Source organism: Mus pahari, chromosome 3 (genome assembly GCF_900095145.1).
Source record: "Mus pahari chromosome 3, PAHARI_EIJ_v1.1, whole genome shotgun sequence".
Classification (NCBI taxonomy): domain Eukaryota; kingdom Metazoa; phylum Chordata; class Mammalia; order Rodentia; family Muridae; genus Mus; species Mus pahari.
In genome coordinates this window covers 76,448,503-76,464,261 of record NC_034592.1, presented here as the reverse complement: position 1 = coordinate 76,464,261, position 15,759 = coordinate 76,448,503, and the positions used below count along the sequence as shown (strand labels likewise).

At 45.6% G+C, this 15,759-nt stretch overlaps 1 protein-coding gene across 1 annotated transcript in view; it reads left to right on the top strand.

Annotated features, from left to right (window-relative positions):
• The window catches only part of C3H11orf49 (chromosome 3 C11orf49 homolog), a 168,764-nt gene that overhangs the window by 131,081 nt on the left and 21,924 nt on the right, over positions 1-15,759 (top strand). The window contains exon 4 of the mRNA XM_021195070.2: positions 12,806-12,890. Within this exon, the coding sequence (XP_021050729.1) occupies positions 12,806-12,890 (85 nt within the window). The remainder of the gene's footprint in view (positions 1-12,805; positions 12,891-15,759) is intronic.

The following is a 15,759-nucleotide window of genomic DNA, read 5'->3' as shown; positions in this document are numbered from 1 at the left end:
CAGGGCCAAGAAGTGGGAGTGGGTGGGTAGGGGAGCAGAAGTGGGGGGGGAGGGTATAGGGAACTTTCGGGGTAACATTTGAAATGTAAATAAAGAAAATATCTAATAAAAAAACATAAAAAAAAAAACAAAAACAAACAAACAAAAAAACCAATGTATCTCAGTCATGTTTATCTTCCAGGGCCTCTGTCGATCCAGCTCCCCACCACACCCCTCCAACATACCTTCCATCTCTCTCCCAGCTTCATGTCTTTTCCCCCCATGACCCTCTAAGTCCAATTAGTGCCGTCCACATGCACATGTGTGTGGAGTCGCCACTGATGCATGGGCATTCTCCCCATGGCTGCAATCCTCCCCAAAGAAAAGTGATGCCCCTCCCCCAGCTCCAACAACTGCCAGTAGCCCTTCTATTAGGGGTGGGATATCAGGGGCCTTCCCAGGAGCCATGCTGGAATGTTTAAATCTCTTGATCTTGTGGACATCTCCACAAATGTCTTCATGGGGTGGATCAAAAGTGATGCTGCCTGTGGAAATGGGGTGTAATCATTCAGTCTCGATAGCTATGAGCCATCAACACTGTGAATGGCATGACAGAGGACTGGCAATGCTTTAGCTATCAAGGAAAATGGTGTGCACCTGCCTCAGGCACGAAGCCTGTAACTCATCAGTAAAGAAGGAAGGCATGATAAAATAGCCGTGAGATAAGAAGTGCAGTTGGTTCTGCCACCTCAGGCTCGAGCTGAAGAACTTGAGTGATCTGTGCCTTTGGGGAGGCAACACCATGCCCCCTGTCTTAGTTAATGTTTCCATTGCTGTGAAGGTAACACCATGACCAAAGCAACTCTTATAAAGGACGGCGTGTAACAGGAGCTGGCTTACAGGTCAGAGGGTCAGTCCATTATCATGGCAGGAAGCATGGCAGCATCCAGGCAGGCATGGCGCTGGAGGAGCTGAGAGTTCTATATCTTGTTCCAAAGGAAAACAGGAGAAGACCGTCTTCCACGTGATTAGGAGGAGAGTATCAAAGTCCACCCCCACAGTGACATACTTCATCTAACAAGGCCACACTTACTCCAACAAGACCAAATCTTCTAATAATGCCACTTCCTGCGCCAAGCATATTGAAATCCACCACACCACCTGTGTGCTTCAAAGAAGGAAGTATTAACCAGAGCAGGTTTGAGTTTGGGTTTGTTTTTGTTTTGTTTTTTAAGATTTATTTATTTATTTTATGTATGTGAGTACACTGTCACTGTCCTCAGACACACCAGAAGAGGGCATCAGATTCCGTTACAGATGTTTGTGAGCCACCATGTGGTTGCTGGGAATTGAACTCAGGAGAGCAGTCAGTGCTCTTAACCACTGAACCCTTATTGCTCTCTCTTTAGTCATCTTTTAATCCTCTCAATAACTCTATGTCCAGTGCTAGAATTGCCATTATTCATGCTACAGATGTCATTAATAATGCAGCGATGGGCTGGAGAAATGGCTCAGTGGTTAAGGGCAATCACTGCTCTTGCAGAAGACCCAAGTTCAATTCTAAGCACACAAATGTAAGTGAAGTTCCAGGAGATCTGATGTCCTCTTTTGGCCTGTCTGTGTTCTACACTTATGCACAAACTCACACTTACATACACACATAACTAAAAATTTTAAAAATGAAAATAAATTTTTTAAAAAGGGCTGGAGAGATGGCTCAGCTGTGGTTAAGAGCACTGACTGCTCTTCCAGAGGTCCTGAGTTCAATTCCCAGCAACCACATGGTGGCTCACAACCATCTGTAATGGGATCCGATACCCTATTCTGGTGTGTCTGAAGACAACGATAGTGTATTCATATACATAAAAATAAATAAATAAATAAATAAATAAATAAATAAATAAAATTTTAAAATGGTTCAGTCAGAGTTGTTATTCACACTCATTTTTAAATTGGCTTGCTCAGGGCCACTTAGCTAGTTAGTGAACAGCCACAGTTTGGACCTAAGCTGGCTGACTCAGGAGCCATCTCATTCAGTCAGACCTACTCAGAAGTTATAGACAGTGGTGTTTATCTTGCCTTTAGTAAAAAATCCTGGAGATTTACATGTGGTAGTTCAGTTTCTTTGAAACAGGGTCTCATCATATAGTCCAGGCTGGCCTTGAACTTGTGAGTCTTCAGCCTCAGTCTCCCAGTGCTGGGGTTATATTATACCACCATCCTGAGTTTTAATTTTATCTATGTTATTTTAGTGTGTGTATGTGTGTGTGTGTGTGTGTGTGTGCGTGTGCGTGTGCGTGTGTGCTTGCATGGGTTCATGTGTACCACATGTGTACAAATGTACATAGAGGCCAGAAAAGGGTATTGAATTCCCCTAGAACTGGAGTTAACAACAGGTTGTAAGTCACCATATGGGTGTTGGGAGCTGAATCCAGGTCCTCTGTAAGCTGAGTGAGTGCTCTTAACCACTGAGCCATCTCTCCATTCCCCAAGCTGAGTTTTCCCATTTTCCATTACCTTTTGTCTGAGTGAGGGCCACTGTAGAGAAAGTTAAGTCAGAAAGGTTTTATTTCATCTATGATTGCCTTGGTTAGTGTTCTATTGCTATGAAGAGACACCATGACCATAGCAACTCTCATAAAGGAAAACATTTCCTTGGGAGCTTACTTAGACTCAGAGGTTTCGTTCATTATGGCAAGAAGCATGGGCCACAGGGAGATGTGGTGCTGGGGGGGTGGCTGAGTGTGCTTCATCTGGACCCACAGGCAGCAGGAAGAGAGAAACACTGGACTTGACTTGAGCATTTGAAACTCCAAAGCCCACCCCAGTGGCACACTTCCTCCAACAAGGACTAGTCCTGTCAAGTAGTGCCAGTCCCTAATGACCAGGCATTCAAATATATAAGCCTAGAGGCCATTCTTACTCAAACCACCAGAATGATATATATTAAAGATCCACGTAAGGTTCCTATTTTTTTTAAAAAAGATTTATTTATTTATTATATGTAAGTACATTGTAGCTGTCTTCAGACACTCCAGAAGAGGGCGTCAGATCTCATTAAGGATGGTTGTGAACCACCATGTGGTTGCTGGGATTTGAACTCAGGACCTTCAGAAGAGCAGTCGGGTGCTCTTACCCGCTGAGCCATCTCACCAGCCCGTAAGGTTCCTATTTTTAAGTGTATCCTTTAAATATATATATATATTATTTTTTACTTTCATATTTGACATCTGTATCTTATGGATGGAAAACTGAGGCCTAGTCAGAGGAAGTTGTACCCAGAGGAATGTTCTTCACAGAACTCGGATCAAGGCGTTACCTCTGTAGCGTGATGTGTCTCTGAAACAGAATAGACTTTTTCTGACTATAAAACCCCATATGAAAACTGTTTATACTTCCTCCTTTTCAAAGGCTTAGTGCATCATTTTAGATATGTCAGCCATCAAGGACAGGGGGGTATCTATCCTCTTCACCTTCAGACACTGTGAGGGAAGGCTCAAGCTCATTCTCCACGTTAGCTCAAGCTCATTCTCCACGTTAGCTCATGGCCTGTTGAACCATTCTGTGTACTTGAGAGCAGGAGTGGGTTTTAGCACTCAGAAGCACATGCTTGGCTTGACTCTTGCATCTTGGTTTTATGGTATCTGTTTGAAAGGGAAAACACTGTCCTCTTTAGAAGTAAAGCAAGATGGCCGGGCAGTGGTGGCACTTCCTTTAATCCCCGCACTTGGAGGCAGAGGCAAGCAGTCTCTGTGACTTTGAGGCTAGCCTGGTCTACAGAGTGAGTGGACAGCCTGGGCTACACAGAGAAACCCTGTCTTGAAAAAACAAACAGACAGACAAACAAACAAACAAACAAACCTAATACCCTTCCTTAGTCCCCCCCCCCCCAACCTCAATAGTCCTATCTGAGGGCCAGAAGACAGAGCTGTACCCCAAGGGCTCAACTCAGTGTAAGGGTCTTATGTGGCAGGTCAAGCCTCTCTTTCAAGCCCCCAGTGGTGGGTAGGGATAGTCATGGTTAGCCCACAGACCTGACCAAACTGCCAGGATGTGTATATATAATCTTCTGTTGAAAATGCCCACATTTCTTTACATTTGTATCTGATACCACAGTTCCTGGGCAGTTCTTGTTCATCTTTTATTTATTTGTTTGTTTGGTTTTTGTTTTTGTTTTTGGTTTTTTGGTTTTTTGAGACAGGGTTTCTCTGTATAGTCCTGGCTGTCCTGGAACTCACTCTGTAGACCAGGCTGGCCTCAGTAATCTGCCTGCCTCTGCCTCCCAAGTGCTGGGATTAAAGGTGTGTGCCACCACGCCCGGCTAGTTCTTGTCCATCTTAATTGTTGCCACAGAATCATTGTCTTGACTGATTTAATAGTTTCCTGAGAACCCCACTGGCCAAACAGAAATAGGCAAGATATATTTCTCACTTGGTGCTGGGCTTTGTCATACTAAAATATAAAAATAAAGAGTTTGGCTTCTTGTTCCTCTTTGAACACACTAAATAGAGCTCTGGGGAGTGGTGATATGGCGGAGGCCAGAGTTTATAATGGCTCAAGCATTATACCCCACAAGTGTTATTGGAAGCCATTGCATCGCATTCCTTTTGTGGGGTCATCTCCCTTTCAGTAAATTAATTATTATTATTTCCCTCTATTTATAATATAAAACGAATGCTGCCAAAGAAGATAAGATTTAGGAACACAGACTGTTCTTCTGTGCTTTGCTTGACAGCTACACGGCCCTTAGGATGCTGGCAGTTCTCCTGTGACTGTGGTACCAAGTGTTCCAAGGAGAGAGAAGCTGTCAGATATCTTGCTCCCCACCCTACCCCACCCCCCTTTCTCCCTCAGTTCCCTTTCCCTCTACAGAGTAGCCCTGCGAAGTATTTACTCAGCTGCGGCCTGGTAACAAAGCCTCCATACCCTAGGGATGGGAAGGGGTGGTGTGGTCATGCCCCGAACTCTCCATGGCCTTCCGAGCACCTCTTGGCAGAGCATGCTGGCCGAGGGTGAGTGTCATTTAGAATGAGCCTTCAGAGCTCCTGCAAAAAATGCACATAAAAACAATTGTAACTGAAAATTGAAGAGTCCACTCATGGTCTGTGGTGTTCTCTGGCCTCTGTGGCAGTTTCTATTGAAATCATGCAGCTAACCAGCTAGAGGTCGTCCAGCCCTCCGGGTTTCCCGTGGCTTTGCAGTGTTTCATTATCTCTAGCCCTGATCCAGCACCAGCTCATACAGCTGACACAGGGGGAGTCACACAGATGAGTTCAGACTAAACCCTTTCGTACTGTATCCCCACACTTTGAGGGATAAAAGTCCTAAATTCAGGCAGGCTCACTGAATGAGAAAGAGCTGTGCCCCACGTCCTTTCGTCTGGTACCATTCTGCTGCTCTGTGGTGATGGCTCCCTGGCTCTGGCACAGGCACCATCTCCCAGGCCTCTAAGTACAGCCATATACCACCACAGCTCTGGTGAGAAAATGTTGTGGACACACATGGTGGTCTGCAAAGCGGATGTAGAAATGACTAAGCTGCCTCCACAGAGCTTCAGAGGCAGGAATTTCCACAGCAAAAAGGCAGGCCAGATGTAAAAAAAAAAAAAAAAAAAAAAAAAAGATTTCTTCCTTTTCCTACAAATGAGGCCAAGTTAGCTCTTGAGTACACTGAGTATCAATCATTTCTGATACATTGATTTTCTTGTCTAAAGTAACTTTGTCTATCAGTCTCTAGGGTTAGAGTAAGCTAACCAACAAGAGGAATACTTTGCATCTGGGTGCCCCTCACCTTGAGCTAGTGCTCACACTGAATCTGTGCTTATGGTGTAATACATCTCTGCGAGGCAGCCCCTCAGCTTCCTTTGGTTTTCATGGTAAAAGTGGCCATTCATTCCTGCACAAAAGCATTCAGGCTGACTGAACTGAGCCCTCGGTGAGAAGATTCAAGCAGTCTCTGCACAGTGGCCCACTAGCCATGGTTTGTTGTCTTACTGACAGTTGTAATGTCTACCAAATAGGACGGTTACCATTTTCAGTTCCTCGCAGCTTCTGGATTCCCTCAAATAGCCATTTCCAGAATAGTTCTTATGACAAGAGATCCTCTGAATTCACACATTATCTTAATTTCTTCTCTTTTGCTGTGATAAAAATACTCTGAAAAGGGGGCTGGAGAGATGACTTGGTGGTTAAGAGCACTGGCTACTCTTCTAGAGGACCCAGGTTCAATTCCCAGCACCCTCATGGCAGCTCACAACTGTCTATGACTTCAGTTCCAGAGGACCTGACACCCTCATACAGATATAAATTCAGGCAAAATATCAATGCACATAAACAAACAAACAAACAAAAAAGTCTTAAAAAGGAACTTAAAGGATACAGGGTCATTTGGGTTCACAGTTCCTGGAGGAATTCAGTGAGACATAATGAAGCAGGTGTGGTCTCAGGAGCAGGAAGCTGAGAGGGAATAGGAATTGGAACCAGGCTTGTCAAAGCCTGTCCCTAAGGACATAGTCCCTTCAGTAAGGTTCTGCCTCCCAAAGGCTCCATAACTTTTCTAAACAATGCCACTAGTTGGGAACTATGTGCCCAAATCCATAAATCTATAGGGACCACACTCAGACCACACACACAATGAGCATAACTTTGTCCCTGTGAGCTTTGACTTAGGGTCACTATATGATACATGGTTTAATTCATCCACTTCTTCCCACATACTCACTGTGCTAATGTCTGAATTAGCTGGGTGCTGTAGTTAAGTCTACATTTCAGGACTTCAAGTTTGTTTGTATGTTTGTTTAGTTTTATTTATTTTGTATATACAACGTTCTCCCTGCGTGTATGCCTGCATGCCAGAAAAGGGCACCAGATCTCATTATACATGATTGTGAATTACCAGGTGGTTGCTGGGAATTGAACTCAGGACCTCTGGAAGAACAGCCAGTGCTTTTAACTTCTAAGCCACGTATCTCTCCAGCCCCCTCAAGTTTATTATTTTTTTTTATTTTCTGTTTTTTTGTTTTGGTTTTTTTTTTTTTTTTTTTTTTTAGGGGGTGAGCAGGGAGATAGAGTTTCTCTATGAAACTGGCTGCCCTGGAACTCACTATGTAGACTGGGCAGGTCTCAAACTTACAGAGATCCATCTGCCTCCCAAGTGCTAGGATTAAAAGTATGCACCACCACACCTGGCCTGGGACTTCAAGTTTAAATTAATTAATTTAAAAACAGTAGTACAGTTTTAAACAGATCATTTACTTGCTAATTTTTCTGATAAAGATATCATATATGGGGGGCTGGTGAGATGGCTCAGAGGGTGAGAGCACCCAACCGCTCTTCCGAAGGTCCTGAGTTCAAATTCCAGCAACCACATGGTGGCTCACAACCATCCGTAAGGAGATCTAATGCCCTATTCTGGAGTGTCTGAAGATAGCTGCAGTGTACTTACATTAAAATAAATAAATAAATAAATAAATAAATAAATAAATAAATAAATAAATGATATCATATATATGTGTGTGTATATATATATATATGTATATCTTTATGTATATTTAAATATAACCTCTTGAGGCTTTTTGTTGTGTGTGTTGCTTACAACAATCCCATCAGGTTGGTACTGTGTAGTGCACACTTTTAAACAAGGAAATCAAAGTGCAGAGAAGTTGTATAATTTGTCTGCTGCTAAGCTGTCTAATTTGTTCTGATGCTAGGTCATCTGGTTTCAGAATCTGAGCTCTTCACCAACACAGCTGCCCTGCCTGTCAAGCCATCCTGCCCCGTAGAATTGGCCCACCTGAAGGGAGTCTGTATTTTAACTTAGTCTGTCAGTCACCTGGCATGAATAATCCTATCATCAGAAGTTAAGCCTCCATAAACCAGCTGGATCCCACCTGCTAGGGTGGAACTCTTATGGCCTTTGGAGCCAGGATAGGTTTCTAAAGAGCAGTTTTGTAAACCAGTTGTGACTTTGAGAAAATAATTGATCTACCAGAGAAGAGTTTCTTTATTTCTGAAATAGTCATACAAATACTAACACTCATGATGGGCCAGACATGGGTAGGTACACTTAACATTCACTGACAACTCTACAATGCTCATACAAACACTTGGTGCATGGAACTGGGGCGTGGAGTTATCAGTTAAGTATCTTAAAGTCAATGAGAAAGCTAAAGTTTAGTCCTGAGCATGCCAATGTTTGAGCTACAGCACTGAGTAGCCTTGGAGATGGTAGAATTAAGGTGGCAAGCCTCTTTGGTCCTGGGCCGGGCCCCTAGTTGGTAAGACCTAGTAGAAGATTGTGAAGAGAGTTCAACTCTGACCACCCACACAAAGAGAAACACCAATTTGTGGAGAGGGTTCTGATTTCAGTCTTACACAAAAGTCTCTGCCTTTGAACTTTGAGGACCTGCTGGCTGAGCTCTGCTAATTGTGGGAGATTCCTTTGGAGAAGCATCCGAGGGTACACACACCACATCACTAGCACACTCCCTGCACCTGCGTGATGCGGAGGCTCGCAGGTGGCTGGGATGAGAGCGCTGAGCCAGCCAGCCGCGCAGGTGGACGGCTTGCGGGAGGCGTGGCTTGCGGGAGGCGCGGCTTGCGGGAGGCAGGCGTCCACCCCTGGTGGGGCCTTGCCTCCCTAGCTCCAGCTGCTGAACCCAGCATTTCCTGTTTACAGTAATTAGAACCTTTCAGTCTCCGTTTGTTACCAGAAAGATTCCAGTTCACCAGGACTGTCTCCTTGATCCAGTTCACCTGGAGCTAATTACTGCTGCAGTTTGTGCGGAGGGACGCTGGTGTCTAAGCCTTCCCGTATCAGCTATGATAAGATCAGGGAGCAGAAGTGTTATCTGGGTAAACGAAGCAGCTACTTCCTGGATTGGAATTCCAGTTCTCTTTTTGTACACACACAGTCTGAATTTGTCTGTCTGCGAAATGGGGATAAAAATAGTGACAATTAGGCCCACAAGATGATTCAGTGGGAAGCTCTGAAAGCCCAGCAGCCCATGGGACCTTCAAATAGGTTCTATGGTGTACATGCACACACTCGTGTGCGCACACACACACACACACACACACAGACAGAGAGAGAGAGAGAGAGAGAGAGAGAGAGAGAGAGAGAGAGAGAGAGAGGAAGGAGAGAAACTGTTAAAACCGTGAAGATTAGTCAGAACACAGGCAAGACATTTGCTGGCGAGCCTGGGGCTAAGTGTGAGACTGCTTTAAAAAAAATTAAGGTGAAAATCAGAAAAGATAATGTATGTAATCCATAAACCTTAAGAGAGCAGAGCCTGACCCTTAGTAAACACCCTACTCAAAACACCAGTAAGTAGTATTTTCATTAAGCACCTCTTGCCTTAGAACCGTTCATATGGCTCTGTCTCTCCGACTCTGGGCCCCTCTCCCTGATCATAGGTTATTGTCTTCCAAGCTTCCTTGTGCTTATCTGTGCTTGGGGATAGAAACATTGGTGTCACAAGATGGCTGTGAACTGCAGTGATTCAAACACTGGGCATAGAGCTCTACCAGTCAGGAGCACTGGTTACTCTTGTTACTATTGTGCCGGTAATGGACTGCCAGAAAACTCTTTGAGATCTTGAAGAGTGCCGAAAACCAAAGCCTGGTGTGCACAGCAGCATTTGGAGCTAGGGGCCTCCTAAGCCCCGGGAGCTCTGTCCTATGGCTGCTGCTTCACTGTAATACTGTGCCCGGGATGCAGGAGGCGAGAGTGGTTGCTAAGTGAGTGGATAAATAGGAGTGGAAGTGAGTTAAGGCAGGCAGCCTGAGGAGAGCTATCCAGATGAAAGCATTCACATGCAGCAAGCAAGATGCGACCTCCTAAGGCGGTTTCCTCTTCTCTCCGTGTTTAACCCCCAGGATTTAAAACCAAAACCAAAACAACTCCAAGTGTTTGATGTTACTAAGGTCCAGACATTCTGCTGCGTACTTTATAGATAGCATCTCTTTTGACTTCCATCCTGAAAAGTGAGGCTGCCATCCCCAGCTTACAGCAGAGAACCTGAGATGGAGAGATTACTAGTTTTGCCTGAGGTTCCATACCTGAATTAAGGAGCCGCTTTGCCGCCTAGCCAGTGGGGCAGTGGCTGGGTTTTGGAACCAGTCTCTCCACTTGCAGTACCCGTCTCCAGAGGTACAGGGTGGCTCTCCCTTGCAATCTCTGGCCTTGATATTATTTGGACACTGCTCTCACACACTCGAAAGCCGTTTTCTTGTATTTTCCTGGGTCTCTTTCTATGATGGCTCTCTTCAGCCAGCAGTGGAGTCAGTCCCCGAGGTGGTAGGCAAGGTGTCTTCTGGTTTTAAAAGCCTTTTATTACATCAGAGAGGCACAAAGTAATTTGTATAAAATTTTCCCCGGGGCTGGTGAGATGGCTCAGTGGGTAAGAGCACCCGACTGCTCTTCCGAAGGTGCAGAGTTCAAATCCCAGCAACCACATGGTGGCTCACAACCATCCTTAACAAGATCTGACTCCCTCTTCTGGAGTGTCTGAAGACAGCTACAGTGCACTTACATATAATAAATAAATAAATCTAAAAAAAAAAAAAATTTTTCCCCACCCTTAGGAGGGAAGCATATTTAAATGTGTGAGTTAGAACAGCATCAGGAACCTAGATGGGAACTGGGGAGATAAGGCTGGAGTGCTGGCCTCACCAGCAGGAGGATCTGTGATTAAAATAAAATGAAATAAAATAAAGGGCTGGAGAGATGGCTCAGTGGGTAAGAGCACTGACTGCTCTTCCAAAGGTCCTGAGTTCAATTCCCAGCAACTACATGGTGGCTCACAACCATCAGTAATGGGATCTGATATCGTCTTTCGGTGTGTCTGAAGACAGTGACAGTGTACTGGTATACATAAAATAAATTAATTAATTTTAAAAAACTTAAGACTGTTTAAAAAAAATAAAATAAAATTTAAAAAGGGCTTAGTTTTGGAAACCAAGAGCCGGAGACTGATTCTTCTTCTCCCGTAGTCTCTTCTACCTTGTTACCCTCGAATATCTTCCCAGGGTGACTGCCTAGATGATTTGGAGAATGTATACTAATTCCTGTGCAGCTTTTGGCCTCACCCTCAATAATAGTGTTAAAGTTTGGCATAAAAAAGCTTTTAATTCAAAGCCAGTACTCTCTGTCCTCCATACCTAGAGTTGTGGAGGAGGAAGGAGGGCTTTTCTCCATCCCTTATCACTCCTGTTCCTCTCTCCTAGCGGTGACACTGAGCAGCTATTATTCCCTTGCTTGAAGAGATAACCTCCTGCCAGACTGTGCCTGGAGACAAATGAGAAGCCAGTGCATGGCCCTGCAGCTGAGCTCAAGGCCGAAAGCCCCCTTGGTCCCTGCCCTACACTGATGCTGAGTCTTTGCTTTTGCTGCTGTGGTTAGTTTAACTCTGTGCCCCCACCTTGAGGTGAGCTTTGATGAAAAAGTGGTCAGGGCCTGCCCCTTGGAGACTTGGGGGTTTTGTCTTAGAAAAGTATCAGCCACGCTAGCAGGGGCAGGGGGTCTGGACTCCTGTGGCTTGGGCTGACTTAGGTCCAAAGAAACCAAGGGCCTATGGTTGTCATTGTGGTTGTCCAGCACAGCCATGTCCTCTGGCTCCCCTCCTCCCACTTAGGCTAGCTGCCTCTGGGTGGCTCTGTGTCACTGGGAGCATGGCCTTCCCCATGGAAAGCCTGGCTCCTTGGGGGATCTTGGAGCCCCTGCTGTCAGGCTGCTCCAGCCTTCCCTGTAGCACAGCCTCCAGCAAAACGACTGGGAAGCATGGGTGAGATTCCTTGCTGAGATCTGCCTCCTTGGCAAATCTGGACCACAGAAGTCCCGGCTCCTGGTTCCCACAGCACTGCTTTGTAGATCAGGGATTGTTTGTTTGCCACAACTGTTTATTTTGGACCTTTGTCTTGGTTCCTATAATAGTAGGATGACCAGATTTATGTGCAAGCATCCCAAAGGAGTCAGTCTGTTGTAGTCCTGGGTGGCAGAGAAATTAGGTCTGTGGGTTTCTATGCTGTGTGCTTCTCTCCCTCACGCATGCAATATGCTTGCCTTGCTGCCTGTTGATATTTCATAGATGGTTTGGGGGCATGCAGTGGTAGACATTGCCATGCCAGAGACTTCCAGAGACTCAACCAACTTTGGCATGTTTGTCACCCACATTTTTTGGAGTCAGGGAAAGCGAGGGTAAGAAGACTGATGGAAAGCCAGGCATGGTGGCACATGCCTTTAATCCCAGCACTCAGGAGGCAGAGGCAGGCAGATTTCTGAGTTCGAGGCCAGCCTGGTCTACAAAGTGAGTTCCAGAACAGCCAGGGCTATACAGAGAAACCCTGTCTTGAACTCCCCCGCCCCCTGCAAAAAAAAAAAAAAAAAAAAAAAAAGAACAAGACTGATGGAGGTGCTTTTCTTATTTCCTCTCTTCACCTGCCTAGGTCACAGACCAATGAAGCCCCTTTAGTCAAAAAGCCACCAAGGGGTGGCTTGGTAGAGATTCCAGTCTTAAAATGTTACCTCTTTAGCCAGCTGTGGTGCATGCCTTTATTCCCAGCACTCAGGTGGCAGAGGCAGGCGGATCTCTGAGTTTGCGGCCAGCCTGATGTGCATAGTTCCAGACCAGCTAGAGCTACATAGTGAGACCCTACATCGTGTCCAAAGAAAGAAAAAGAAAAGAAGAAGAAAGCAATACCTCCCCTGCGCACTGACTGGCCTTCACACCGCAGCAGCATTGTAACAAGACGGGCCCAGACCCCATTAAGTGAGCACAAGGCGGGAGTGGCCTGAGCTGCAGCCTAACAGCCTTTCCCTTGTCCTGCAGACCTGCTGACCATGAGGGAGTACCACTGTCTGCTGCAGTTACTGTGCCCAGATTTCCCGCTGGAGCTCACTCAGAAAGCAGCCAGGTATGTATGTCTAAGTCTGAGTCTTCAAGCGCCTGCACTCTGGGCGTCAGAGCTTCTTCGAGAAACCAGAGCCGCGGTCTCAGAAAAGGCATTAGAAGAGACACTGGCCTCTAGGGGAGACTTGTGAGTTCCCCTCAGATATAACACTTTCTGTTCCCTAAGGGAAACCAATGACCCAATGTGGTTTTTCCAGGGAGCCTTGGGGTCTGAAAAGAGTGAAATAAAGACACAGGGCCACAGAAATGCATGTGTGTGCACACGCGCGTGCGTGCACACACACACATGCACGTGCATGCACGTGTGCAAGGATATTCTGAAGAAAGAGGGATAAGCATGGAAGGCAGAGTGTGGGGACTGGAAAGTCATGGAAGGGCTAACACTCCAACTGAGGGGACAGCAGCTTGTCCTGTGTGTGGTCCTGTGAGGTTAGCCCAGACCTGTGGTGAGGCAGTATTAGGAAACCCTAAGTCCTGGATTAGTCCATCACCCACATATTTTTAACTAAATGAAGTAGTTGAACTACACCTAAGTTAAGTTTTAATCATTTAACAAATATAAGGTGGGGTTTCATATTCAAGCAGAACAAAAGATCCTATTTTCTGAAAGGTTTCCAGTTTCCAAAATAAGTTACATTGAAGTCACTCATATTCATTGTTCCACCTTCCACTTACTTATTCAGTTATGTTAGTCCTCATGAGAAGATACCTTTTCGATTTCCCTACCATGCCCCCACCTTACCGAAGAGGAACCTGGAGGGCAAAAAGGTTAACTGTGTTGTGCAGATGGACTAATAACTTGTAAGTAGCAGAGGTGTGAGTGGCCCACGGCCAGAGTCAAGAGACTGCGTGCAGCTTCCTCACTGGCCTCCTCGGTGTGGGGCACCAGCTCTGCCTAGAGGGTTGGCTCCTTAACAAAGGTCCAGTGCCTCTGCTGTCCCAGGAATCACCGCGCTCTCCCAGAGATCCCAGCTCATCCTCTCCATAGACTTGGAAGATGGAGACGTCAGTGGTCCTAAGCTGCAGGCACAGCCTCTTCTGGGAAAGGACATTTTGTATTCAAGGCTTATGAGCTAATTTCGCTGATTCTGTGCAGGGTTTACAAAAAGTGTTGTAGCTCCCCGACCCTTATTGTGTGTAGTGCTCATCCTTTACAGAGACTACAAGGAACAGCTCTAAGCAGGCTAGTTGTTTTCATTCATCTGCAACCCAAAGGGAGGTTGGACTTTTGCTTGGGTTTGGTTTTGTGTTTTTTGAGACCGTCTTTTTCTATATATCCTTCTGCCTCAGCCACCTCCATCTTGGCATACACTGGTAGACTTGGCTTGAGTTCTTTTCTTAGTTGAAAGGACAAAAGGAGGAGGAGGAAGAAGAGGAAGCAGAAGGTGATGATGATGATGATGATGATGACCACAGATTATCTCTGTAATGTAAAAGCAGCCAGTGGGGTTAACATCAGGATTCCATGCTAGTTTCCCTTTGGGTTCTGCTCATTTTAAGAAAGATTCAGTCCAAGAGATTGGAAGCAGATTCATCCTTTTAAGTCAGGACTTAAGAATAGAAATATTACTCTTGGGGAATTCTGATAAGAAGAAGGATCTGGGCCTGGTGGCCTCACCTGTAGTCCTAGCCCTCCAGTGGAGACTAAATTAGGAAGATCATGGGGCCAAGGCCAAGGCCAACCTTGTTAACATCATGAGGCCATGTCTCAAAAAGAGTTGGAGGGGGGTGGAGAGAAGAAGAGAGAAAAGGAAAGAAGCCATCCATCTAAATGTGTGTGCTCCAGGACAGCAAGCAGGATCCACAACAGCCTCCATTGCTGCTGAATCCTTGTCAGTGAGCATCATTCTGCTCAGCATCCTGTTTGACTCTGTGCATGACTGTTGGGTGGATGGATGGATGGGTAAAGGGAGGAGGGGTGAGTGGATGGATGTGTGAGTAAAGAGGGATGAGTGGATGGATGGATGGATGGATAGATGGATGGATGGATAGATAAAAGAGGAGGGGTGAGTGGATGGATGTGTGNGTAAAGAGGGATGAGTGGATGGATGGATGGATGGATAGATGGATGGATGGATAGATAAAAGAGGAGGGGTGAGTGGATGGATGTGTGGGTAAAGGGAGGGATGAGTCGATGGATGGATGGATGGATGGATGGATAAAAAGAGGAGGGATGAGTGGATGGATGTGTGTGTAAAAGGGGGGATGAGTGGATGATTGTGTGGGTAAAGGGAGGGATGAGTGGATGGATGGGTAAAGGAGGGGAGGGGAGTCCTCACCACTAGACATGGTTCTAAGTGGCAGTAGGACAACAGCCACCACCTCTCATTTATCCATCAGCGCATGGTTCTAAGTGGCAGTAGGACAACAGCCACCACCTCTCATTTATCCATCAGCGTATACATCAACTGTTTCTCTTCTGATAATTTTCTTGAGGGCAGAGATATATTCACAGATTCACAGCTTTACTCACTTGTGTGTAATTCCATGACTTTTAGAATATTGCCAGTCATGTACACTCATGACTATAGTCCATTTTAGAACATTCTTATCTTCAAAGGAATTCCTGCACACTTTAGGCATTGCTCTCCAATGTCTCACGTTCCCAGAGCTAGGTGAGCACAGCCCTGCTTTCTGTCTCTGTGGATTTGCCTCTTCTGGGCATTTCAACTAAATGGAAGTTGCCAGTTGATGATGGCACACACCTGTAATCCCATCTCTTGGAAGCTGAGACAAATGAATCATTGTAGGACCAAGGCCAGCCTGGGGTACATAGTGAAACCATGTCTAAATGAAATGCCCTTCAAAATTGGAATTGCAGTGTAATATATGGTCCTTTGTATCTGGCTTCTCCCCTCTCCCCTCTCCCCTCT